The sequence below is a fragment of the Globicephala melas genome, chromosome 3 (assembly GCF_963455315.2).
Source record: "Globicephala melas chromosome 3, mGloMel1.2, whole genome shotgun sequence".
In the NCBI taxonomy this organism is placed as follows: Eukaryota; Metazoa; Chordata; class Mammalia; order Artiodactyla; family Delphinidae; genus Globicephala; species Globicephala melas.
The window spans coordinates 158,330,295-158,356,787 of NC_083316.1; the positions used below are offsets into that span (position 1 = coordinate 158,330,295).

The window sequence follows — 26,493 nt, forward strand, 5'->3', positions numbered from 1 at the left end:
CCTGAGAGGATGTACCACAGGCCAGTGGAAATGGAACCCCAGGTGGAGCTGTCACCACTCGTGGCAGGACAGAGGATGCCAGCCTGTCTGGAGCCACGAGGAAACAGGACCAGGCGTCCACGCCGGGGACTCCCAGGAGACACCAGGGCAGAGCTTCTGACCCGACTCCACAATTCAGACAAAGTCTGCACTCAGGACGCACCTCCTCCCTCCTCAGCCTGAGCACGCTTCTTGACTTAAATACACAGAGGAAAAAGGTCTTTAAAAAAAAAGTCTTTATTTGAAGGCAAAACAGTAAAATCCACAAGAAATTGTTAACAACACGTTTACATTTTATCCTGAATCAGACACGTTTGAACAATTCACAGCTACAGGAAATCTAGAACAAAATCAAATATTTTATCACATCAGGTGGAAAAGTTGGAGAAAATTTTGCATCTCATTGAAAAGAATTTTTCAAAAATGTTTCTGTACAAATAAATGGCACCGCACCAAGCTGCCTGCGGATGCTGAGTGCAGCCGATCCCAGGCGGTCACTCGGCAGCTCCCGGCAGAGGCGGCTCCCTCCAGCCTCACCTCCCTTTGGGGGCGGCTTGGGGCAGGCAAAGGAAGTGACAGCAGGAAGCAGGGCCGGTGGTCGCTCTCCACACTCTGGATGTGAATGGGCCGTTGCACGTGAGTGCTGGTGTGCGGGTTCCTCTCCGTGAAAAACACAAGTAGAGACACTAAGGGTACATATTCTCCAAGGGCGTCATCATTATGTGACCTGGAGATGCCTCAGATAAGTTTCTTCAGAACCTTTTGTTTCTGCAGGGAACAGCAAATGGCTAACGTTCAAACAAAAACAAAAACAAAAAACAAAACAAAAAAAACCACTTCAACTTAAACAGCTTAAGTAACTAAGGGCTAGTATGTCTCAGAGGAATCAGGTTTCAAATTATCTCACTGGGTATCAACCTAGATCAGTATTTTTTTCTAAAACTAAACCATCTGGAGTAAAAATGAAAACCCTGTTTAACTTTGCAAATCAAAAAGGTTTTGTTTTTCCATTTTTAGAGTGAGCAGTACCAGCGCCTGGCCTGAGCCTTCTCACAACACAACTGATAGGGGAGTGGGAGGGCCGGCCCCTTGGGCTGGGCTGGCGTGTGCCCTCAGGGCCCCTCCTCCATGCACTCCCACTGGTTTTAGAGGCTCAGGCTGAGGGGAGATGTGAGACAGCCGTTCCTGCAGATGACAAGAATTCTTATCCAGGGGCCTTATGTTTCTCGCTTCACTGTCCAGGGAAATAAGCTCATGGTCGAGTTGGCTGGGCATCTCCTCTGGGCATCTCCTCGTGACTCTTGCTGCTACGTTAGAGCTGGTTTGCAGGTGGGGCCTGGGCCTTCCGCGCCATCAAGCGTGGCACTCGTCACAAGGCCTGCCGAAGTCTTCCTTCTCTTCTGTCGCTCCCCACAGATGGAGACAGTGTGAGAACCGAGCTGTCCCTACCATCTTGCACTGCCAGTAAGCCAAGAAGGGTCCAACCGTCCTCGCTGCCGGTGGCCGGCCACTGGCGTGGCCTGCCCACGCCGCGCCTACTTGCACTCGTCCCTGGCCTTCATGCGGGCGATGAAGGAATAGCTCTTGTTCCTGCGGTAGTTCTCGTAGGGGTCGTCCAGGGCCACACCCACGCCCTTGTACTGGTCCCACTTATCCCGGACGTCCCCCCCCTTGATGGGGTCCTGGATTCCTTGCTCTTTCACGCCGAGGCCGCCAGATCCACTCCAGCCTGAAGAAGAGAGGGATGAGTGGTTACGACCCACAGAGGAAGCTGAAATTGTGGTGCATTTACCCTGACATGAAGTTAAATGGAAATGCGTTTGGAGAGTCAAACGACATGCAGACGTGCAGTTTATAAATGGGGAACTAAGGGTAGTAAGAAAGGACGCTCAGTAAAAACCCTGCAGGCTCAGAAGTTGGTCATGAGTTGGAGCTTCCTCTGACTTCATCATCCCCCAACCCTGAATGCCCAGAGCGGATTGTTCTGTCTTCCCAGGAACCTTACCCATTTTCACCAGCATCTGATGTCCTTTGTTCTCTTCCCCGAGCCTGGAGTCAGGTATAGGAGGTGCTGAATTAGAACCCAGACCAGCCGAGGAACTAAAATTAAGACAGGTTACGTCTTTTAAAAAAGAGCTGATACATTTATTGGAATGAAAACTTAGAATATTACAGCGTGTAGCTTATACGTAGGGTCACCAGCGTGAGATGGACACACACACACACATTTCGTGTCTCTAGCTTTCTTCTTTATCCTCTTCGCCGGCAGATAAGGGGGTTCCCTAAGACGGCGGCCCCTGCCTCACACTCAGCGGCACAGCCAGGCCACACTGGACCGGTAAAACGGTTAGAAAATAGCGCAGCCACTGCCTCAGGCTTTACAACGTGACTGCAGAGGTAACAGCGAGGTGTGAGATGAGGTGCCACTGTCACTGTGCTAGTGCTCAGGGGCCCCGAGGTGCTGCCTTGGCGCGGGCCACCGCCAGCACGTCTTCTAACAACACGTTTCAACATTCACAGCAAAGCATCAGAGGGTTCCAGCGCTACCAGAGGTCATTCTGACAGTTAAGACAGAAATCTTACGGCGGGGTGGGGCTCCTGGACCGCGACCGACGTCTCCTTCCCGGGGAATAGGACTTGGACCGAGAGCGCGAGCGGGTCCGGGAGCGGCTTTGTGAGGAGCGTGATCGGCTGCGGCTCCTGCGGGGCCAGGGGAGAGGAGGCGGGTCAGCGCAGCTGCTGAGGAGCCTCAGGCCTTGCATCCCGAGAGGCGGGGCCCTGCCTACCTGGATCTGGAGCGGGAGTAGGAACGGGAGCAGGAACGAGACCTTGACCTTGAATAGGAGCCGGAAGACTTGGAGGACCTCGAGTTGGAGCGGGAGGAGGAGCGCCCTCGGCTTTTGGATCTGCTCCGAGACCTTGAGGGTCCGCTGCGGGGACAGGCCTGGTGAGCTGGAGCCCCTCCATGGACTGCGCCCAGCCCGCCCCAACCCCCAACTCTAAAAGACCCCTGATGTGCCCAGTCCAGGTGCAGACACACCCTTTCACATCAGGGTTGAATACAGACAATGGCAAGCTTCTCTCGTACTGGTGTTTTAACTTCGGCCTTGTGGGAAACAGCTCCTGGTGGCTCACAGCACCTTTATCGTAGGGTGCCAGGCCCACGACCCCGGCAGAGGCCAGAGCTGACCCCCCTTTGCCTGTGCCGGGCACGACACCACAGCTCGCCACAGGCAAAGGCAGGGCTTGCTCCCAGCTGACCTAGGACGAGATGCACTGCGGAGGCCTGACCTCCACACAGGTGGTGGGGTGGGCGTGTGCGCTCTTACCTGTTCCTCTTCTCCTGGCCTTTCCTCCGCCGGGCCCGCATTTTCGCTCGGAAGAACTCATAGAGGCCGTTCTGCTCCCAGCCTTCACTGTAAGACATGGGCGTCCCCTGTATGAACGCAAGCCTCTCTCCCATAGGGAACTTGTGAAAAAGTCACCAGGAATAAGCCCTACCCGACAGGCCTTCCCTGTTTCACTCAGGATGCTGAGCAAGGCCCAGCACAGAAAGCACTCGGGTGGTCATTGCCACAGGGCTGCCCCTTCTCAAAGGAGCGACCTAGGCCCAGAGGCCAGGCCGCCCGCTGGGAGGTGGAGAGGCTGGACTGCACTCCCAGCGCTTCGTGGCTCCCACGCCTTTCCACGCTGGGCTTTCTCCAAATAGTTGAAGAGGGTCTCAGGGTTATTGTAACTGGGGACGAGGAACTCTTGATTTGTAGGTGGATAGGCCCGTGGCCCCAAACAGGGCAGAAGGCGATTTTAGCTGAAGCGAGGAGGCCGCTGGAGGAGGGGATCCCGAGGTAAGCTCTTGTCCTGATGTCGCTAATGTGGTGAAAGCCTTTTATTTATGGCACACATCACGCAAGCTGGGGGAGAAACGGCATCTCCTAACCACACTTTCTCACCTGGGCCTCACACCGCCCTGGGTGGAAGGTGCGACAGTTCGGAGTCTTTCTTGTGAAGCAAACTGAGGAAGACGGGCCAGGAGAGGGGACAGGGGCCTCCCCTCCCATCACCAGCCCCAGCGCCTGGTCTCCCGCAGCCCCGTACCTGTTCCTGGGTCTGTCGTGTGAGGGAGGGCTGTAGAAGGCCTCCACTGCCGCCAGCAGCCTCTCACTGGGTGGCATGGGGGGTGGGAGGCGGATGTCTTTAGGATCCAAAGGCTTGTACTCGTGGTCTTCCAGCTGCAGCAGAGAACACAGCTGTCACTGCTCCCTGCTGGGGCCCATCCAGGGAACTGCGGGGGCTGGGGGAGTCGGGGAGTCGGGGAGCCGGAGAGCCGGAGAGCCGGAGAGCCGGGGGCAGGACACAGTTGCCCTGCGCATCAGAGTGCCTCATCCGGCCCTTCCTGGGAAACCCCACCCTCCTGGAGGGTTTGGCCACACCAGTACTTCAATTCCTAAATGGGGTGGTTGAGGGCTCCATGGAAGTCGATAGAAGCTACAGAATTCTCTCTACAAAAATGCAGAGGAGACGTGGCCTCCAAGCTCAGGTGAAGGAAAGACCCCTGTTAATTCACCGACACGCCGTGGATCCCAGACACCCTCCCCTGCCAACCACCGCCCTGTGCCCAGGCGCCTACCCCAGGGGCCCTGCTATGTGCCCCTTTCTCTGCTCCAGCTCCTACCCCGAGGGCAGCCCCGCTGGCCCCTCTGCCTCCCCTTGCTGCCCCAGTGTGACCTGTCTCAGCTTCCAGTATGCTAATGTCTCAGAGGGGCCGGGGAGTGGCAGTGACCAGTACAGCCAGCATGACCCTCAGAGCGCCCTGAGCCCCAGCCCTGGCTCCCTTCTGACCCCCTCTCCTGCCTTGCTCACCTTGCTCAGCTGGAGACCACCCCTTTTCTGAGAAATCCCTGTCATCAGCCCCTGGGCAAGGTGGCTTCCAAAGGCCAGGACCAAGAGGACCTGCACCTCACGCCCAGCCCAGCCCACTCTGAGCAGCTACCAAACTTGCAGCCCCAGGAGGGAGGCTCGGAGGAAGCAGAGGGCGACACGGGCCTTGCTCGCAGCCACATGTGAGCACGCGAGGCGGTGCTGCTGGCTCAGGCACATCCTCTCTGACTACTTGTCAGGCTCGCTGGGGTGCGGGAAATGAGAGGGGCAGGGGCCCTGGGAAGCAGTGTTTTGTAGCCAATCGGGAAATGGGTTCCACCTGTGAACTTTCCACGTGGAGACCGAGCATTCAAGGCTAAGCTTGGCATTCAACTCTGCAACATTACCTTCACAAGGGGGGCCATCAGCCCGGCAGGGAGATCGAAGTAGGGCACGTTGGGGACCAGGCTGGGGTCGTCGTGGTTGATGTGGGGAGGGCCCTGTCGCCGCATATGAGGGGGCTGCCCGTTGAAGCCGTGGGGAGGAGGGCCGAAGTCAGGGTGCTGGGGCCCACCCCAAGGTGGGTGCTCGTTGATCCCAGGGTGAGGCATGCGGTGGCCAGGATGGTGGTGAGGGGGTCCCATCTCTGCAAAACAGAAACTTGACTCAGGCCTACCGCAAAGTCGAGAGCTGGGCAACGCCAACAGCCCGGTCGAGATCTCCAGGGTAGTAAGCGCCAGTGGAAAGGGGCTCAGAGTGGGGCAAGGACACCCACATCCACTTCCTGGGCAGCCCTGCCCAGCACCAACCCTCCGGCTGCTTCATTCACTGCTCAGGGCCACACAGCAACGGGGGAGGAGCCGGGGCTCAGAGTGGCCTGTCCTGCACCCATAGCAGCACCTGACAGACCTCACGGGTGAAAGAAGGAACCACAAGGGAAATCACATAACCTTCAAACAGCCATGTTATGAGCCATACCGTGTCCCCTGCAAATTCACCCCCAGTACCTCAGAACGTGACTGCATTTGGGAATGGAGCCTGTAATGAGATGACTACTTTAGATGAGGTCCTATGAGTGGGCCCTGATCCAATACTGACTGATGTCTTTCTAAGAAAAGGAGATTAAGAGACAAACACACACAGAGAAGACCACGGGAAGACACAGGGAGAGGACAGCCATCTACAAGCCACGGGGAGAGGCCTCAGTAGAAACCAACCCCGCTGACACCTTAATCTCGGACCTCCAGCCTCCAAAACTAACTGTCAGAGAAGAATTCCCTGTTGTTGGAGGCACCCAGTCCATGGGACTCTGTTGCAGCAGCCCCAAGACACTCACACAAGCAAGAAACCTGCTACTGGTCTCCAAGCTCAATTTACAGCCAAGAATGGATTTGAGGATAAAGAGTGAAGAGTAGGAGAGTTGAAATGAAATTTTTTAGTAAACACAAGATCGAGAAAACTAAAGATTCTTCAAAAAGAAAACAGAACACCTGACGAAAACAGCAAGACGAGGAGCAGGGAATGGCACAAGGGCTGCCGGGCCTGGACTCAGTGGCTCGCTCACTACCTGTCTGTCCACCGTGGGGACTAGGGAGTTCCTTTTCCTTTCAGAACCCCATCGTCCTTCCTCTTTTGCGAGATACAGGGCCTCACACCTCAATAGCTGGCCTGGTGCCTTGGCGGTGCCCACACCAGGGTTGCCGGTCTGCCCTCCTCTCCCCACCTTCCTGAGGGACTGAGCTGGGCTCCTCTGGCCCTCCTCCTGTCACCCTGGCTCAGGGCACACCAGGCCACATGGCAGGACCGCCAGCAGTGCCACCAGCCCGCTCAGAAGGCCGGTCCGTCAGGCGCCTCTTCCAGGCCCTGCCGGCGAGTGATCTGACCTTCTCAGGGATCACAAGGCAGGAGAGGGACGTGATCCCTGGCCCGAGGACGGTGCCCCCGAGGGCGACCTTGCACTCACCGGCTTGGAAGTCCCCCTGAGGGTAGTCAAAGCGGTGAGGGTAGGGCGGCCGCTCGAAGGGGTGCCGAGGGGGGAAGTCGTCCTGCATGAAGCGGGGCGGGAAGCGGTTGAAGTTGTGTGGGTGTGGCGGCTGGCTGAACTGCGGGTGCTGCTGGTGGGGCGGGAAGGGCCCGCGGAAGTGTGGCGGCCGCTGCATGCGGAAGGGCGGCTCCCGCTGGCCCCCGCCCCAGGGTGGCTGCTCGTGCTGGCTGTTCCAGGGGCCCTCGAACTGGTTGTTCCAGTTGGGGTCGGGCTGACTGTTCCAGGGGGCGTCGCGCTGGCCATTCCAGCCAGGGTCCCCACGCTGCTCGCCCCACATTCCCTCGTGGCTGTTGTTCCAGGGCGGGCAGTGGGGCGGCCCGCCCTGGTGGTGTGGGTAGGGGGGCTGCTCAGGAGGCTGCAAGGCAAAGAGCAGACGTGAGACCCAGCCTGCACTGGGCACGCGGGGCACCCAGCAGACACCTGCCGACCTCAGTCTCCGGCGGTGGAGGTGGCCCGGCCCCAAGCACAGCACCCCCCGGAGCTGCAGGCCTACAGCCTGGCTGGGCGCTGCCACCTTCACTCTGACGCGTGCAGAGGATGCTGTGGTGCCCGCCCGTCCCCCAGGCCCAGACTCTCAAGTGCTGTACCTGCACCTGGGCTGGGGAGCACCCCCTGACCCCATGCCTGATAGAAGCTGGGGGATGAACAACAGCCCACGAGCCCCTCAGTGGGACAGTGCAGGGGTGCGGCCCCACCACTCCCAGGGCACAGAGGCTGAGCCGCAGGGCCCACGGCAGAGCCCGCCCTGACGACACCCCGTCCCTGCCTGTTCTCCCTTCCCTGTCACTTCTCTTCCCTATGCTGCCTCCTGGGGTCACCTGCCCTCTCACACCCTTATCTCAGAGTCTGCTGTGTTTCCAGGAAATGGCTTTCTGTAAGTTGAAGACCATAAGCCCTGGAGCTTGCCCAGCTGCTGCTTTGAAGACTTAAAGAGCCAGGACTGCAACCCAAACTCAGGGCCAGGGTGGCCTGTGCCTGGATGAGGCTGCCCAGAGGGCCTCCTCTAGGGTCAGGGCTGGGTGGGTCCACTGACCACAAGCACAGGGAGGCCGGCCCCGGCCACCACACCCTCAGGTTTTCAAGAGAAGCCAAGAAGGCAGATTTTCAATATGGCAGCTATTTCAACATGTAAGACACCACGTGGGCAGCCCAGGCTGTGGTTTCCTATTGTGGACTGTGGGTGCACTGCTGGCCTTCAGTGGGGGAGCCCCACTGTTGTGAGCCTAACCTGCCGGTCCCCAAAAAGACTGAGCCGGGAGGCACTAGGGGCATCTGTTTCCACACCAACGAAAGGAGGGAAGTGCCCCCGCATGAGAGGGCACCCAACACTGCAGGGCTCACAGCAGGCACCCAGAGGCGGGAGCTGTCTTTGTGGGGATGCCCCGTCTTTTGTGATGTTAAATCTCTTGTCCGGAAGCTAAGGGTGGGCTGGGGGGACTCACAGCCATGACACTGCACTTGCCAGCCCAGAACTGTCTCCCTTACGCCCCCTCCACACAGGGTCAACCAGGAGGGCCACGTCCACCATGCCTGGTCGAGAGGCAAGTGGACACCCAGAGCTAGACCGGATTGCTCTACCCAGGTCCAGTGGCCAGAGAGCAAGCTGCGGGGTGTTTTCCAGTCATGTTATGCTGGATGAGAATGACCCCTGCCCTGGCCTAGAAGTTTCTGACTCCAAGGAACCTGGAGGGAGAGAAGAATGGACCAGCACCCCAGTCCCACAAAATGCTGCTAGCCTGGTATTTCTGACCTTTCCTTTCCTTACGAAAGCACCATGTTCTTTCTAGGGTGATGAGATGTTGACACTGCTGGTCAAACGAGTTAAAAAGGGAAGGAAACAAATCGCCTTGCTGTACTTCATGGTGTGAAACTTCTCAGCATTCACAGGAAAATGGGGACCTGTGTTACAGAGAAGCCCAGAAAACCAAACCTCCCGGGAAGGATGTAAAGGCCCAACTTTCTTCCCAGCTCAGTTCCCATACTTCGGGGAGACTATCACCTTCTTGCCACCCCCCCAAACCCCAGGCCCTGCTGCAGAACCTCGTTGCCCAGGGAGCCCTAAAAGCCCATCAACCCGCATAGCAGCCATCACCCACCTGCCTGCCGTCCAGTTGAACCCAAGTGTGCCCCACCTGACCCTGCAACAAGTTCTAAGAGATACCTGCTGTTGGCCCCAAGGAGCAACGGGGTGAGGCTGGTCAAACCACGGGGGCTTGTTAGGTGGGATCTGGTCATGGGGCCCAGGGCCCCGGGGGCCGGTGGCAGCAGGGTCCTGGACCCCTCCTGAGGCGTCGTACTCGGAAGAGCCGGGTATCTGGATAGGAGGCTTGTTGTCATCTAGAACCAGGCAAAAAAGCACTCAGAGAAGGTGGCAGCAGGAGGCCCCAACCGAAATGATCTTCAGCAAGCACCCAGGGCCAACCCAGGCTGGGCTTACTGCCCACTAAACCCTTGCTTCTTGACCCCACTGAAAACTGCCATTGCCTCCGGGAAGGCAACACGAAGAGAGGCCTGACCTTGGCCAGGAAACACCCCTCACTCCTTTGAACGCTTTACAATAAGTATCCTACTTATTGATCGATAAGCCATATTGATTTTACTTTGCTCAATAATTTTTATCAATTAAAATTTTTATTTGATTTTTGGCCGCGCTGGGTCTTTGTTGCTACGCGCAGGCTTTCTCTAGTTGCAGCGAGCGGGGGCTACTCTTCGTTGCGGTGCGCAGGCTTCTCATTGTGGTGGCTTCGCTTGTTGCGGAGCACGGGCTCTAGGCGCGTGGGCTTCAGTAGTTGTGGCACACGGGTTCAGCAGTTGTGGCACACGGGTTTAGTAGTTGTGGCTTGAAGGCTCTAGAGTGCAGGCTCAGTAGTTGTGGCGCACGGGCTTAGTTGCTACACGGCACGTGGGATCTTCCCAGACCAGGGCTCGAACCCGTGTGCCCTGCATTGACAGGTGGATTCTTAACCACTGCGCCACCAGGGAAGCCCCCATCATCTCTTTATTAAGTACCCTTTTTGCATGTAGTTGAAAGATTTCTTCCCATCTGATGTTAGATTTTCTGGTATTAAACCATCCTTATATATTCCTGAGACATATCCTATTTGGTCATGACACATCTTTTAAATACTTTGCTAGATTTCACCTGCTAAGACTTCACTGGGTTGGCCAAGAAATGCCTTCAGTTTTTAAGTAAAAATAAAAGACACGTTTTTCATTTTCACCAAGAACTTTATTTTTTTTTAATTAATTAATTTATTTTTGGTGGTGTTGGGTCTTCGTTTCTGTGCAAGGGCTTTCTGTAGGTGTGGCGAGCGGGGGCCAGTCTTCGTGTGGTGCGCAGGCCTCTCACTGTCGTGGCCTCTCCTCTTGCGGAGCACAGGCTCCAGAAACGCAGGCTCAGTAGTTGTGGCTCACGGGCCCAGCTGCTCCGCAGCATGTGGGATCCTCCCAGATCAGGGCTCAAACCCGTGTCCCCTGCATTGGCAGGCAGACTCGACCAATACGCCACCAGGGAAGCCCCAAGACCTTTACTGAACAATGTATTGACCCTTTTGTTCCACTACCTCCTGCCATTTTTCAGGCAACTTCGTAATTCCATCTTCCCAAAACTTTTTATCTTTTTGAGCAAAGGACTGTTCCAGGTGCCTTTTACAGTGTTCCAGGGAATTGAAAATTTTTCCATTAAGAGAATTTTGTAAAGACCAAAATAAATGGAAATCCGAAGGTGCAACGTCTGGTGAATACAGCGGATGAATCAGAACTTCCCAGCCAAGCTATTAACAGTTTTTGGCTAGTCATCAAAGAAGCATGCAGTCTTGTGTTATCCTGATGGAAGATCATGCATTTTCTGTTGACTAACTCTGGACGCTTTTCGTCGAGTGCTGCTTTCATTTGGTCTAACTGGGAGCAGTACTTGTTGGAATTTATCGTTTGGTTTTCCGAAGAAGCTCATAATAGAGGACTCCCTTCCAATCCCACCATATACACAATGTCACCTTCTTTGAATGAAGACCGGCCTTTGGTGTGGTTGGTGGTGGTTCATTTCACTTGCCCCACAATCTCTTCCTTTCCACACTATTGTACAGTATCTACTTTTCATCGCCCGTCACATGTTTTAAGAACGGAACGTTTTCATTATGTTTAAGTAGAGAATTGCATGCAGAAATACGGTCAAGAAGGTTTTTTCACTTAACTTATGTAGAACCCAAACATCAAAGCGATTAACATAACCAAGTTAGTGCAAATGATTTTCAACGCTTGATTTGGATGTTCTGAGTATGCTGGCTATCTCCCGCGTGGTATAACGTTGATTGTTCTCAATTAATGTCTTAATCTGATCTTTATCAACTTCAACTGGTCTACCCGATGGTGGAGCACCGTCCAGCGAGATATCTCCAGCACGAAATTTCGCAAACCACCTTTGACACGTTTTGATCAGTCACAGCACCTTCTCTATACACTGCAGAAATCTTTTTTTGCATTTCGGTTGTGTTTTTACCTTTCTTGAAATGATAAACTGTAATATGTCGAAAATGTTGCTTTTTTTTTTTTTTCTATCTTCAGTATTAAACGGGCTACACAAAAATTCACCAATTTTGATGTCTTTTTTAAAATGCACGCTGATGTGACAGCTGTCACATACAATCTAACAAAATTGTTTTGAATGAAGTTAAAGACAACTAAGTGCTATCAGAGCCATTTTATGGAAAAAACCGAACGAACCTTTTGGCCAACCCAATATTTACTAATTCTTCATCTTTGCTCAGAAGTGACACTAGGTTACATTTTTCTTTTTTTCCCTGTCCATGTCCATCTGGTATCAGTTATCCTAGCCTCGAAAATTGACTTAGAGAGCTTTCCTCTCCATTCTCTGGGATGGTTTGTATAGGAGAACTGTCTCAGTTGTAAGGGCGTGGTTACACTTACCTGTGAAATTACCTGCCTGGTGCTTGTAAATAGATTAGAATCTGCTCCTCGGATTGGGCCTGAGACCACAGAACCAGACCCCTTCCTGGGGGAGGAGACTGCTTTCTGGAGGCTGCCTCCTGGGGGCAGGTGCTCAGGGAGCCACGTACCAGGCTGGGTGGTTGGCGGGATGGCCGGGGCAGGCGTGGGGGCGGGGGGCGGCGCAGGCGGCGGCGGCGTGGCCTTGACTTCAGCTTCCATTTGCGGCATCTGGATCTGCGGCTGCGGCTGCTGCTGCTGCTGCTGCTGCTGGGCCAGGCTGTTGACAAACTCCTCATGCTGTGTCTTGAGGGTCTGGATCTGCTGCTGGAAGGCCAGCTGCACTGGCTGGACCACCGAGGAGTACTCATTGATGAGGGTTGCCTGATGGAGAGCAGGGCAGCCGGCACTCAGGACATGAGACTCAAGGTCCGAGACCCTATGGAGCAGCACGGGGACAAATGCCTGGGGAGCACCCAGAAGGCTGGGGTGATGCTACGGGCAGCAAGGCCCAGGGACCCAGGGCAAGCAGGCGATTGTCACGTAAAACAATCAACTTGAGCTTGACAACCACAGAGCATCTCAATCTAGCCGGACTTGGTGACTTTTGGTGCTGGGCAGTTTAGAATTCCCTAACAATGCGAATAAGCAAGGACAGCCGTGCCCTGGAGTGCCACGCAGACATTAAAATCCCACCACTGACAAACGTCCTAGGACATGCTCACAGGCGGTACTTCTTACTCACTGTATGGCTTTGAGCAAGTCACAACCTCCCCGGAGCCTCAACTTCCTCACCTGTAAAATTGGACAATAACGGGACCTACCTCCGAGGACTCGGGGAAAATGCAGTGAAAGGAACTTGGGTGACTCAGTAACCATGAGCTGCTACCGCCAACTCAATAGGAGAAAAGCAGTGAATATCACTGTGGTATGGTGGTATGAGCCCATTTTTATTTGGTATGAGCCCATTTTTATTCATCAATTAAAAAAAGGGAGTAAAACTTAGAAAAAGTCTGAAATGTACTTTCCTCATTTGCCTTTCTGAGCATGAAAGCTTCTCCCCTGTAGGGAGGGTGGCAGTCAGGAGCATCACAGAGGAAACGGTCAACATATAGCTTCTCACATTCAACCAGACCTGTGCAGGAAGACATCTTCCGGCCTGGGAAAAGGGGGTGTGAACTGTGCCTTTCACCCAAGCAGCTGTAGATGGGATAGCAACGCCGGCACCACAGGAGAGGTGACCAAGGAGATCCGGCCCTCCTCTCCCTGCTCTGCGACCCTGACCTCTGAGCAGATGCCCCCTCAGAGAGAAGATGTGCACACGGGACACCGTGCACAACACGATGACTGTGGCAGCCTAGACTATGCCAGGGTTTCCTCATGCTCCCATCACACCTGGAGGACCAGAGCAAATGGGCCAAAGGCACCCCTGAGAGCAGAGCCTAAAGCAGGTAACCTGGTCACAAGCTCACCAGGAAAAGTCTGGCGGGCTCGCCTGGGAGGGCTCACTGGCTGCTGTGGACGGGGTGGGGGCCCCCGAAGCTGCTCCTCAGACTCTGCCTCCCACCCCTCACCACCACCCCAGGGGCACGCCGGGGAGTCCAGCTGGGAAAATGCCACCAGGACTCTGAGGTCACCACCCTACTGGTGGTGCCCAGCCCCCAACTTCAGGGAGCAGCACACACCTGGTACTGGCCGAGCCCCAGGGCCGGGCTCTGTAACTGCTGGATGATGGAGTCGTCAAAGTAGCCATTCTTCTCCCAGAGCTGCAGGAGCTGGACGTTGGGGAGGAGGGAAAGGCCATGTCAGGGGAAAAACGAGTGCCACCCCCCTAGCCCCTGCTCATCTCCCGCCCCCCCGCCCCCCGCCGGCTGCCCCTTGTACCCGGGCAATCTTCTGCTGCTTGTCCTCCTCCACGGCCAAGAAGCTGGTACAGTAGATGGGCACCACGACCTTCTGCAGGGCGGCCAGCAGCTCCCGGGCCTGCTTGCGCTGGCTGTGAGGGAGAGACCTTCCGCGCGTCAGGGCCCTGGGGCGGGACCCGGCCACGCGCCCGTTACCATCGCGGCTCCAGCCACAGCACCCTCTGCCTTCTTGGGACACGGGCCCCCAACCCGGCTGGGACAAGGGCTGGGCTCCCCACAAGATGGATGGACGGCAGTGGGAGGAGGGAAAGAACACAGCCTGGGGACTTTCAGAGCAAGGCCTCTCACCCTGGTCCCCTTATCAGTAAGATAACCCTTCTCTCCCAGGGTGGCATAAGGATGGACAGATGCAGGCCTGTGAGAGCCCCAGCTGCCCACAAAGGCTGAGCTGGGGTTGCTGTAGGTATAGGGCCTTGTCCATGCAGCCTCACTCGGCACTGTCACCCCCTAGGCACGAGGAAACCTGGGCTGGGACCCCACCTTCCACGAGGCAGAGGGAGTGTGCGGGCTGCCAGATGCCTAGGAGCCTGAGGCCTGACAGGGTGAGGCGGCCTCTCGGGGGGCAGGCCGCATAAATGAGCGTGGAGGGCCCGCAGCTGTACAATGAGGTGGCAGAGCCCGGGGAAGAAGGTGGGCAGCTAGAACCCCTCTCAGAAGCGAGCTCACCAGAGGGAGCTCAGAGAGAGCAGCAAGTGCCCGGGGCCGGGAAGCCAGGTTGGGGGAGGGAGGGCAGCCCAGGCAGGAGGATGGGGCGAGCCGCACTGGGCTTCCAGACAGTGAGGCTCAGGAAGCGGGTGGCTGGAGAAGTGCCAGAAACAGGGCTGTCTCTGCAGATCTGCCCTGAGTCAGCGGAGCGGCTGGCGGAGCAGGAGGCAGACAAGGTTCCGAACAGCTACTTATTTCCCAATGGCAGAGAAATAGGGGAAAGTGATGTAGGGAGCGCGGAGTGACACCGGAACCGCCCACATGGCACATGAAGCAGGGAGGGGCAGGGCCCGGCTGCACGTGGGCAGAAGGGGCAAGACCTGGGTCTGAGTCTGCTGCCCTCACAGGAGCTGTCCCCCAGCCAGCCAAGTTCAAAGACAAATGTGGCAGCCAGTCTTCACAGCTACAGGCTAGCCTTACTAGCACCACGAGCTTTCCCCTGTCTCTGGCGTAGGCATCTTGTTTCTCGACTTAACCTTTGTCAAAAGGCACCGAAGAGGCCATGTGGAAGTAAACACTGGCCTGGCCTTAGGAGGGCTGGGGGGTGGGGGTGGGGGGCAGAGGGTCAGCCAGGGGGACCCTATGGGAAGGTTCCTGAAGCAGAGCAGAGTCAGGTGACTGGGGTGTGCATAGGTCAGTGAAAGGGAGCTGGCAGCTGACAGAGACACTGAAAAACACCCAGAAACTGCCCTGAGAGCAGGGAGTGAGGGGACAGCGGCCCCAGGTGGGGCGAGGGGTCTGGGGTAGTGGCTGAGGTGGTGGGGGGTGCGGGTGGCTGTCCTCCCGATGGAGGGCTTGTGGCTCAGACCGACCCTCCCCCTGGGTCTTCGGAAGAGTGGTTCCCAGTCCCAGGACAGGCCAGGCTCTGGAGCGCAGAGCATCGGCCGGGAGAGGGAGAAGGAGCAGGAGGGAAGGCGGAGCTGGCAGGGCCCTCACCAGTGGTGCAGCACATCATTGATCAAGTAGATGAGGTGCAGCCGCAGCTCGAAGTGCGCCCCATCGGCCGTGATGCGGTTCCGGAGGTGGCCCGCCATCAGCTCGCAGTGAGGTGGGGACTTGGCGTTGCTGAACATCCAGTTCTTCCCAGCCTGCAACAGCCAGGGTGGTGGGTGAGTGGGGCTGGCCTTCTCCAGGCCAAAGTGTGTACAGACGCCCGGGAATGTCGGACGGCCTCTGCCTGCCTTCCACCTTTCTTGGTGGGGGAGCCCAGGGAAGTGCTCATGAGGGAAGGGGATGCGGAGACGGGGTGCCCCTAGAGCAGCCCTGGCCCAGACTGGCTGCAGGAGCTCCCACCTAGTCAGGAGCACCAGGTTCTGGGAGCACGCCCCCAGCCCCACCCCGCCCTCACCGAGATGGCATCTTTGGTGCAGGTGTCGATGATGGGCTGCAACAGGTTGTCAAACTCGTTCATGTCCAGCTGGGTCTCCTCCAGGAGCTTCTGCATCTGCTGTTCCACCGCGTGGGCCACGGCTGCTGTCACCTGCTCCTAAAAGGCCAAGTGGGACCGAGACTGTGTGAGGAGGAACCTTGGCCCAGGCCCAGCCAGGCTGGCCCATCAGTGCCCTGCCCCCAACACTCACGCCCAAAGCCTGAGACACGCATCTGTAAGTCATGGCTGTAACACGCAGAGCAGGCAGAGGATAAAGCCAGACAAGATACAGGGGGATACAATGTCTCCCCGGAGATGACAGACAGAAAGATTAAGACCCAGAGGAACAAGGAACCTCTGCACATCAATTCACCAAAAAAAGAAAGAAAAATGAGTGGCAGGTGTGAACACGGTATGGCGAGGACAAATATAAACAGTCACCAGTCAAGTAAAAGCAGAACAACCTCACTAGCAACCAGGGAGTCCGAAATTAAAACATGACGCCAGACTTCTGCCCGTTAGGTTAGCAAACTGAGATATGGCTGAGACCCGGTGCTGCTGGGGGGACAGGCAGTCAGCCCAGGGCTGGCTGAAGCCAGACTGCCCAGTCTGTGACGAGCTCCGTATGGAAACTGAGGGTAAGCATTCTGGAGCGTTTTGTTTTCAATAATACAACCGTAACTTACGTCTTGATCCAGTACTAAAATTGGGGCTGGCGTTTCAGATATCTTTTCATCCATCTTATGTTTCTGGCAACTTATCCTATTGTATTTGGCCAAAGTACCAGACTGTGATGGATTGGGACAAAAGGGTCCTTCCCCACAACAGCTTGGGGTGACCTAACTAGCAGGAGCTGGTGCCAGTGGCACCAGAGGCCACCTGGATTCTCTGTCACACAATTTCCAATGTGCAGTCTCACTTGTCACATCCACTCCAGCACAACGGGTGTGTGGGTATCAAAGCTCGTGCAGTGACCTCACTGGGATGAGAAGCAACCTCCGTGTCCAGCATCGGGGTCAAGCTAAACACAACATGGGCGGTGGCAGCACTGGAGGGATAATGACTGTCAGGCGCCGAGCCCTGGACAACGGGACATCCCCGTCCTCAGCGCTGACACCGAATATTAGCGTCAATGTACAGATACAAAAACTGAGGCACAGAGGGTGAACTCTGGGTACCCACCTCAGGTCAAGAGGGGAGGGGGAGGGGCCGGCCCGTACCTGTCTGAGGGCCAGCAGGTGCTGCTCCTGCTGCTGCAGGTTCCACTGGCTCTGCTGGATGAGCTCGTCCATGGATGGGGTGCCCTGGGCTGGCGGGATGGGCGCTGCGGGGGCCAGCGGGGGCTGTGGCAGCGGTGGCAGGGCCGTGGCCGCTTCCAGCTCTGGGGCCTGCTGCTTGCAGATGACTGGCAGGAGAGGAGGAGAGGTGGCCCCTGTGAGGAGGTGGCTGGGGTCCAGGTATCCCCTTGGCCGCCTCTTGGGCAGCTCTGAGCCCCGGGGGCTCCCCTCCCTATACTCGCCACCCAGAAGAGGGACCCCTGCGACGTGCCGCCGCCATGCGTGCCCTGTATCATGGGGCCTAGCCCTGGACCCCTTCTGCCTTCCTGCTCGTCCTCTCCTCGGAGACCTTTGGGACTGTCATCTCACCACTCGTTAGCCAACACCGTCCAGCCTTGCCCACTGTCCTTCGGCCCAGAGGAAGCCTGAGCCCACCCCCTCCACCTTCTCCACACCTTGCCTGGGCCTGAAGCAACAGCCCCTCCCCGAGGGAGTCTCTCAACCCCCAGCAACCTCCGCAGCTATTTCTAATGCCTGCTGTCCCCCAGTCTACTCTCCCCGTTCAAGACAGCAAAGCCACCGGACCTCTGGATGGCGACCAGCAAACCCACGCACCTGCGGTCCTACGGCAGCACCCGACACATGCTGTGGCCCCCCTACACCCCACCCTTTGCCTTCCTTCCACTGACTCTACTCCTCTGCATTCAAGGGTCAATCCATATTGAGGCGACGTGGGATGCCCTATCCTGCTAGCAGGAGATTGCATTGGGCAGGTGCAGGCCCCAAACCTCGCCAGATGAGACGGGAGGGGAGGACTTGGGGGAAGGGTCCCTGGACAAGATGGCCTCCCCCTCTGCATTTGGGCCTCGGCTGGTCTGAGCGTGACCACGCTCTGCTGGAGCCCTTCTGAGTCCCACTCTAAGGGGGCCCAGCCTTTGGACAGAGCCATAAAAGGACGGTGGGGTGGAGGGTGTCATCCAGGGCCCACCATTGCTTAGGTCTGAGGCAGGCCTTCACCAAAGGCACCTTATGGGACCACCCCCACCCCCTGACTTGCGCTCTGGATCCTACCCTCCCAGAGACGCTGCTTCAGGAAATGTGTCCTCTCGCTCTCCTTCCTTCATTTTCTCTCTTTACTAACTCTGCCCCAGCAACATCTAAACACACCCAAGTCTTTGATCTTCAAAAGCTCCCTCTTCATCCATGCCCCGCTCTCGACAATTTTACAACCAAGATTCATCTTCAATTCTTCATCTCCCCTTTATCTCAACCCACGGAGGTCTGGCTCCGCCCACCCACCCCACCCCCAAAGCCACTGCGGTCATCCCCACTCAGCCTGATGGCCCCGTCTCAGCTCCTTGTCTCACGTGGCCGGTGTGGCCATCCCCTTGGCCCCTTCTTCCTCTATCCGACCCTCACATACTGAGATGCCCGGTCTGAGAATTAAGCCCCCTCCTCTGAGCAAGCCCCTAAGGGAACATGACATCTTTCTGTGGCTGCAGTTATAAAGTGCACTCTATGACCCCTAAATCTATCATCGCCATCCTGGATTCCTCAAGCTTTGGGTCTAATTACAGACCAAACAGCCACTGCTTTCCACAGGCACCTCAAACAGGCATGGGTTCCCTCTCACCCTGCGTTCCACCCCCTCCAAAGCTCCCCTTCTGACCCGTGGCTGGCACAGCTACGCCACGTACCCGAGCCAGAAGTGAGAAGATTCATGTACCTTTCTCTCCCTTGCACTTCACACTAACAAGCTGCCCCACACAGTCAAGTCACCCTCCTAGATCACATGCCAATCTATCTGTGTCCCGCCATCACTGCCATGACTCTGCTGTCACCTGCATCAACCTGGGAACTGGTTTCCCTGCATCCAGTCCTGCCTCCCCTCTCCTCCTCTACTCTGCGGCTGTAGTGCCGCTGCTCAAAGTGTGGTTCAAGGGCCAGCCCCAGGTGACGCCAAGACTAGACAAGCACAGAAATGGCAAGGGAGTGTTTTGGCACTTTTACAGCAATTTGATATTTCATGATGCATGTTTTTTTCCCCATTTTTTTCTTTTCTTGGTCATGCCACGTGACTTTCGGGATCTTAGCTCCCCGAGCAGGGATCGAACCTGGGCCCTGGCAGTGAAAGCGCCAAGTCCTAACCACTGGACCGCCAGGGAACTCCCATCATTGTTCACATTTTTATTGTACTTTGCCAAACTGTACTTTTTGCAACAGATCAGAAAAAAACAAAAAACAGTCCTTCACCAGAGTCTGTGAGGCGCCAACCTCAAGCGGTCCCAGGACTCAGTCTTCTCAAACCACCAGGGTGAAGGGCTGGTTACAGAGTGGCTAGCCCTGCTCCAGAACACAGTTCTGAAACCGTTCTACAGCTTCCCCAAAGCTTCCAGAAATCCTAAGTCCTTGGTAAGCCAGCCCTCCCTGCTGTGCACCCTCACTTCTGGCCGCTCCAAGAATCCCTCCTTCTCTGGGCTTCAGGCACCCTGAGCTTTTGCCCCCCTCCTCCCAGCCCCTCCTAAGGCTCGTGCCTCCATCCCAACACTCCTGGCTCCTCAGTTTCCGTGTGTCTAACTCTGACATGGACTTTAACGGCAACGGAGATATTCTTACCTGCAGAAAGCATTTCCTGAGTCCTGATCTTCCCCTGCTAGAAACACCCCAACTTCCCCCCATTATGGCACCAAGTCCCAAGCAGCCCCCGAATTCTGACTTTCAGGGTGGGAGTGCTCCCCTCGCAGGGGAAGCAGCTCTCACCTCATGGTCACTCGAACCCAAACACCATCCTCCCCTGCCCAGTTATGCCACCGGCATCAATATCCAACTGGCGCTTCAGTTCACAGATTCTACCCCTTAACCCCACCTGTCCCCAAGCCCACTGCCTTTACTCAACTCGCCGACTCAATTCAGACTTTACCACCAACTGCCATCCCAGCCTCCACTCACGCTCCCTCCAGCCTGTTCTCCACGCAGGCCACACAAACCCGACCCACCTCTCCCTTGTTTCAACCTCCCTTGTGGCTTCCCACTGCCTACAGCAGAGGTTTTAAAGTTGACGTGCTGGGGCTAAGGAACGGTTGCTCCAGGAACACATAAATGGGTACATTTTGCCTAGGCAACCTGAAATCTTCCCCATCCTCATCTCAAACCTTAAACAGGCACCAGAAGAACCCCTGGATTAAAGAAGAAAACCCAAACTTTCCCCTGGAAACTTTCCCACTCCAGATCAACCCCCTCCCCCATCTACACACATCTACACTCCAGCTATGCTAGGCCTCTTATGATTCCTCTCGTGGCTCTCAAAACACACTGTGCTTGTTCAAGCCACTGTACTTTGCTATGTCTTACAAACTATCGATCACCTACTACCTGCTACCTATTAGGCACAACACTGACCCAAACAAGGTCTGGTTGGCCTCAGGGAGCTTGTAGTCCAGGGAGCATTCACCTTTCAATGTCCACCTACTTGGCAATCTGAAACACAACGTTATCTAGAAGCTAGAGATTTGCTACTGAACAATACAGATGTGAACTCAGGGACTATCTATCTGTTATTCAAAGACCAGCTAGGATAACTGACCTCATCTTAAATTCTCTTAATTTCAAGCCGGAACCTTGAAGCCCAAACCAGTGAACATAAACAGCTGCAAAGAACTAAAGCCCACAGGACAATTAGTTTTGATCTGGACTGCAACCATCTGAAATGCACAAAAACCTTGCTGGACCGACGGAGAGCCCGCAAAGGGGGCTGGACGGTACCTGCCAGGAGGGTCCCACCCAGTCCGGCTTCTATCACTTCCTCCCTGGAAAACACTGAAGCAGTCACTCTACTCGCTGATCTCAGTCATCATGTTTGCAAAACAACAGAAATCCCTGATCCGGAGCCCAGAAGGAGAATCGATAACCTCGATCTCCATGACAGTCGGGCCCTGCAGCCGCAGGGCTGTGGGAACAGCCGAAAGAATCGTGAAGGCCAAACTAACTCATTTTCACAGAGAAATAGCATGCGACCCAAAAGAAGGCGTTTTGTGGCAGAGCCCGAAATTGGAACCAGAGAAAGGATTCGTTCGAGAGGGCGCCCTGAGAGCTGGCGAGGACTCACGCTGCTGCTGCTCTAGAGCCAACTTGCACTTGTAGTAACTGTAGAACTCGCCTCCGAACAGAAACGAGAATTTCGGGTTATCCTTCTGCTTCTCCATAGTCATCTTTTCAAACTCGGGACCGTTCCGGGCCACGAACTGGGCCAGCTTGTCGATGACATTTCGGAGTTCCTGGTCTGGAAGACGGAGAAAAGGCCACGCGGAGCGTCAGCGAGGACCGCCCAAATCCGGGGGCCCTGGCTTCCCGGCCCGCGTCCGCGGGGCCGGGGTCCCTAGGGGTGGGCCCAGGAGCAGCCGCCCTTGTACGGGTCCCGATAGGGGCCAGAAGCGCTCCGGGAATGCGGGGATCCGCGGGAGAGGCCGCAGGCGAACCCGGGAGGCCGAGCCCCGCCCCCTCCTAGGCCCGGGGACCCCGAAAGGCGGGGCGGGTCAACAAGGGATTCCGGGGAGAGAGAAACGGCCCCCGAGCCCGGGCTGGGCCTCACCATCGGGCGGCAGCGGCATCTCCATGGCTCCGGCCGCGGGGAACGTCCTCCACCACCACTCGATCGCCCACCAGGGCCGTCTGCGGAAGCCGGCCGGAAGTGGCGCGAGGGAGCCTTTTACGGCTGGCCTCGCGGGCTGCTTCCGCCCGCCACTTACGGCCGTCGCCGGGAAACCCCGGAAGTGAGGGCACAAGGCGGGAGGGAAGAAGCCGCGCGAGGCCGGACGCGCAGGAGGGGCTAGCGAAGTGTACGCGCAAGGGCTTTCTCGCGCATGTGCGGAGTGGGCTGTTGTCGTGCGACGCCCAGGAGCTGCTAGAACTGAGCGGACGGCTGTTAGCCGCGGCCGGGGCGTTTTCTCAGCTCAGCGTTGCAACCCGAAGGCTTGGCCGGCCTCGTTCTCCGCGGGACTAGGGAGCCTGGGGTGTTCCTGCCCCGGTCAAGGCCTGTTTCCTCCTCGCGGGGCGGCGGTAAGGAAAATACGAGGTGAGGTGCGTCTGGGCGGCTCCTGGGCCGCGACGCCTGTCACATGCTCCCGGGGCCGCCCGGAGGCAGAAGCAGAACCGGGAGGCTATGGGCTTGGCGGGGATGTAACTGAGCTTATTGAGGTTCAAAAGAGCCTCCCGCTCGATTTCTTTCCGTCGATCAAACGTTTTGATAAGGAAGACTTTAGGGCGAGCGGACTCCACCCGCACCCCCGCCGGCCTCAGACTGAGTGCGCCTCTTTGGGGCTCGTGTGGCTTCTGTGCAGTCATTCAAGCAGCGGGGAAGGAGTGAGCGTCCAGGACCTACGGGTGCTGGGCCTTCTACACTGCGCGTCCGGAGGGCAGGGCGCCATCCTGCAAGATGCATTTACGTTGCATCCAAAACGATGATGGTAAAGATAACGCATGCTAATTGTGGGGAAAATTAACAAGCCGCAGCAAACATTAGGGAAATGTAGACTGTGGACTTGCCCCGTAATGTGACTCTCGCCGTTAACATTAACACTTTAGTTGGCTATACCTCTGTATTTTATGAAAATATATATCTTTGTGTTTTAGATACATTTCTTTTTTGTTGCTACGTAACTTCTGACGCTTATGGATTGTCTCCTGTACGTCAGATATTGCCTTAGACCAGAGGCTGGCAAACGTTTTCTATAAAGGGCCAGATAGCAAATATTTTAGGCTCTTCTGGCCAAGAGCCAAAATTGAGGCTATTGTGTAGTGCTTATATAACCAAAGAGAAAAATGTCCAGAACACTTTTTATTGGTGGAATATAAAATATAGCAATTGAGTACAGTTTAAATAATTTAGGTCTAATGAGAAGAATGGAATGCTTTTCTGGGGATTCCAAGTCAGTCTTTCCTGTCATCAATTGATTGCAAATGTTCACCTGTAAAGACCATTCTTGGTTCACAAAAAGGCAGGTTGGGGCTTCCCTGGTGGTGCAGTGGTTGAGAGTCCTCCTGCCGATGCAGGGGACGCGTGTTCGTGCCCCGGTCCTGGAAGATCCCACATGCCGTGGAGCGGCTGGGCCCGTGAGCCATGGCCGCTGAGCCTGCGCGTCCGGAGCCTGTGCTCCGCAACGGGAGAGGCCACAACAGTGAGAGGCCCGCGTACCACAAAAAAACAACAAAAAAAGGCAGGTTGGATGTTGCTTGTGGATGAAACAATGAACAAGTCAGACCTAAGTTCTTGCTCTCATGAGCCCACGGTCTGGGTAGGCAGAGAGACCCATAGATCAGTAAACAAATATATCATCTCAAAGGTGTTATTGAGGAAAACAGAGGGTGCTAAGACCATGATAAGGGAGGAGGGTGGTGCCTACACTGATAGGGTTATCTGAGAAGGCCCTTGGGCGGTGAGGTTTGCACTGAGATCCCACTCCGGAACCAGCTATGTGAACAGTCCAGGCAGGGGGAATGTTCTGTTTAGTAAATGCTCAGTAATCTGGATAGTGTGATTTTTCCATGCCAGTAAAGAACTGTATCAAGAAGCTTTAACTTCTGATCCACCACGGATAGATTTCAGAGATAGCACTCGTTTTTGTGAGTTGAAGATACACAGCACTTATCAGATTCTTAACGGGATCTGTGAACCAAAACACGTTACAAATCTGGTCATTTTTAATGACTGCATAGAACAATGTGGTGTGGATTTACCATAATTTTTTGAAGCCAGACAACATGGAGTCTCTTGAGTTGGTTCTACTTTTAAACCACTATTAAAAGTTTTAGTGTATACATAGATCTTGTGGTCAAAGGGTTTGCACTTTTAATGCTGACGTTGCTCAACTGTCCACCAGAAAGGTTGTACACCCATGACTACTGCTATCATACATTCATCTCATAGTGTTTAAAATGCCATTTGAGACAGGATATGTAAGCATCACAAGGCCTCCCCCAGGCTCCTTTCAGTGGGCCAAATCAGAATTCGTTGGTCAGGAGAAAGCAGTAGAGAGAGTTGCTAGAAGTAGAGGCTCCTGCAGACCGACATGGTCTCCAAGGACCTGGGAACAAAACTCTTAAGTAAGCAAGTAAATGCACCCCCCTTGGTGAGATGAACTTGCTGAGGGGCCCACCTAACAAGGAAAAAGGAAAGAATTTAAAACCCACACGCATACCCACTTCGGTCCTGCAAACGTGCTGTGAGGAATTTATCCTAGATTAGAAGCATGTGCAACATTGTGCGCTGCAAACTCATCCCATTAAAATAGTATTTAATGTGCAGCAGTAGGGGTTGGTTAATTGTAGCACATCTTATAATACCATGTACACAGACAGAATCAAGGGATATTTAGTAACAAGGGAAATGTTTCTAGCATATTTTTTTAAAGCAGTTTACAAAATAATATGCACAGTATGCCAGTTTTGAAAAAAGTGCATATATCCTCTCCAGCGGCAACTGCTGTGTCCAGCTTCCTGTGTATCTTTTCAGAAATAAACTATTCACAAGCACCTTTATATATCTCAGCGATATATTTTGGAAGTTGTTCTTTATCACATTCTTTTTGACATCTGTATAGTCTAGATAATTTTTTGGCTTTAATAATTTTTTTCTAACTTAAAAAATCTATAGACTATAAAAATATATAGACCAGAAAAGTTGTTACTAAAAAAAGTAGGGGGTTGACTGAGGAAATCTAGGCCCATCTAGACCTATGGTCTCAGTAAAGCAAAGCTTGGTGTGACTGTCACCTCATCTGCAGTAACTGAATCCCATGTGATCAACTAGCTGAAGCCATGGCAGGAGGAATGTCCTGTGGGAACAGAGAAGGTGGTCCTGTCCTGTCCTAGACATGAGCATTCCTTGGGCCTGATCATGTGTCACCAAACGAACTTCTGGTCACAAAGGAGCTGCCCTGGGGAGAGAAAGGAGGAGTCCAGTGTCTGGGAGCAGACATCCCTGAGGAGGGGTTCGGGCTCTGGCATCTGAGCAATGAGGCTGTCCTTAAACCTGGCCCTGCCTGACTTATAAGGCAGTGACACCATCCCCAGCAGAGCCTCTTGAGGCCCTGCTGGAACCACAGCAGACAACTGCAAAGTGACTTGGGTCATCTGGACATCAGGGCTCCTTCAGGGTCTTACTTTTTAGCAGTGTGGCCGAGGCAACTGAATTGAAAGGATCCCCTTTGATTGCACCAGCTCCTCTTCGGAGTGTATGACAAACGTGAGGAAAAGCAAAACCACTCACTTCATTGAGGCTGCTTTGCAGGGCAAAGGGCCCTGGGCTTGGAGTCAGACACTTGGGTTCCAGGCGTGTTCCATGGGCCAAGCCTGACTTTCTCTGTTGCCATTTCCCTCTGTAAAATAGGGCTAATACCTGCCTCTTGGGTCCTGATAGTTAAACAAGCATATATAATATAAAATGTGCAAATAAAATACTCTGTGAATTGAAAATGCAAGCCAAAACATTCCCATATGCCGCTTGAATAATTACCCTGTACTTCCTTTAGCATTTTCTGCCCCGCCTCCAACACAGCACTTGTGTGCTCCTTAGTCACACATCCATAAATTAAGCTGAGTGCTCTGAGGGTAGAAGGCTTACGTATCTGTTTCCTGTACTTGGCACAATATGGCAGTTTTGAAAAAAGTGCATATATCCTCTCCAGAGGCAACTGCTGTGTCCGGCTTCCTGTGTATCCTTTCAGATATAAACTATTCACAAGCACCTTTATATATCTCAGCGATATATTTTGGTGCTCAGTAAATCACTGAACAAAAGGATTATGAATTAAAAGGATGTGGGCACTTGTTTTAGGAGAAACTCCTACCCATCAACTGTGATTGAAGGAAATTGTCTGTTGGGAGTGGTTTCTGAGTAGTATGGGGGGAAATGGGCTTGGAGGCAGACTTCAGTGTGATCCTGGACAAATGACTTAACCCCTCTGGGCCTCACAAGGTGAAGAGTAATCCTTTGTGGATTGTGTGTGAAAAGCCCACACGTAGCAGGTACTCTGTTGTTCCTCATACAGATGTAAGCACAGCTCTCACAACATTCTTGGATTTTCCATGTTATTCTGTTCAATAAAGGCATGTCATTAACTGTTAAGCTGTGATTCTAGTTTTATCCTACTGGCTCATGAATTCACAAGTCACGTGTTTAAATTTTGGCTTAGAAAAGATAAAAAAGTTGCAATACACCTGAATGTGGGAACCAAGTTGGTTTGCTCTTTCTGCCTCTTACACGTTTTGTTGCTGGGCACACTGACGACAGGGTCACTCAGAAAGGGACCCTCACTGACAAACTGGGACCAATCTTGA

The 26,493-nt window shown here is 54.7% G+C and overlaps 2 protein-coding genes across 8 annotated transcripts in view; one reads left to right on the forward strand and one right to left on the reverse strand.

Annotated features, from left to right (window-relative positions):
* Positions 1-11,512, forward strand: part of C3H19orf44 (chromosome 3 C19orf44 homolog) — a 33,665-nt gene extending 22,153 nt beyond the window's left edge. For 2 of the 6 annotated variants that reach the window (XM_060296825.1, XM_060296827.1), the window contains one exon: positions 8,728-11,512. Coding sequence is in view for 3 of the 6 variants with exons in the window: in XM_060296827.1 (XP_060152810.1) it covers positions 8,728-8,743 (16 nt within the window). In the remaining 3 variants the exon portion in view is untranslated. Of the gene's footprint in view, positions 1-67; positions 4,331-8,727 lie in introns of those variants that run through there. The other 4 variants (XM_030880237.2, XM_060296826.2, XM_060296824.1 and 1 more) reach the window with 3 other exon arrangements.
* Positions 259-21,831, reverse strand: CHERP (calcium homeostasis endoplasmic reticulum protein). 2 transcript variants are annotated; one of them, XM_030880233.2, is made up of 17 exons: positions 21,749-21,831; positions 21,266-21,439; positions 17,104-17,288; positions 15,863-16,000; positions 15,451-15,602; positions 13,769-13,880; positions 13,570-13,659; positions 12,016-12,268; positions 9,102-9,277; positions 6,860-7,295; positions 5,304-5,542; positions 4,135-4,268; positions 3,369-3,455; positions 2,826-2,969; positions 2,623-2,739; positions 2,045-2,139; positions 259-1,768 (listed from the first exon to the last, which is right to left on the reverse strand). In XM_030880233.2, exons 1-17 carry the CDS (start codon positions 21,771-21,773, stop codon positions 1,575-1,577), a joined length of 2,751 nt encoding a protein of 916 aa, XP_030736093.1. In that variant the 5' UTR covers positions 21,774-21,831; the 3' UTR covers positions 259-1,574. The 2 variants fall into 2 exon arrangements, with proteins under 2 accessions (XP_030736093.1, XP_030736092.1); XM_030880232.2 differs by having other exon boundaries at positions 13,769-13,913.
* Between the last annotated feature and the right edge of the window lie 4,662 nt (positions 21,832-26,493).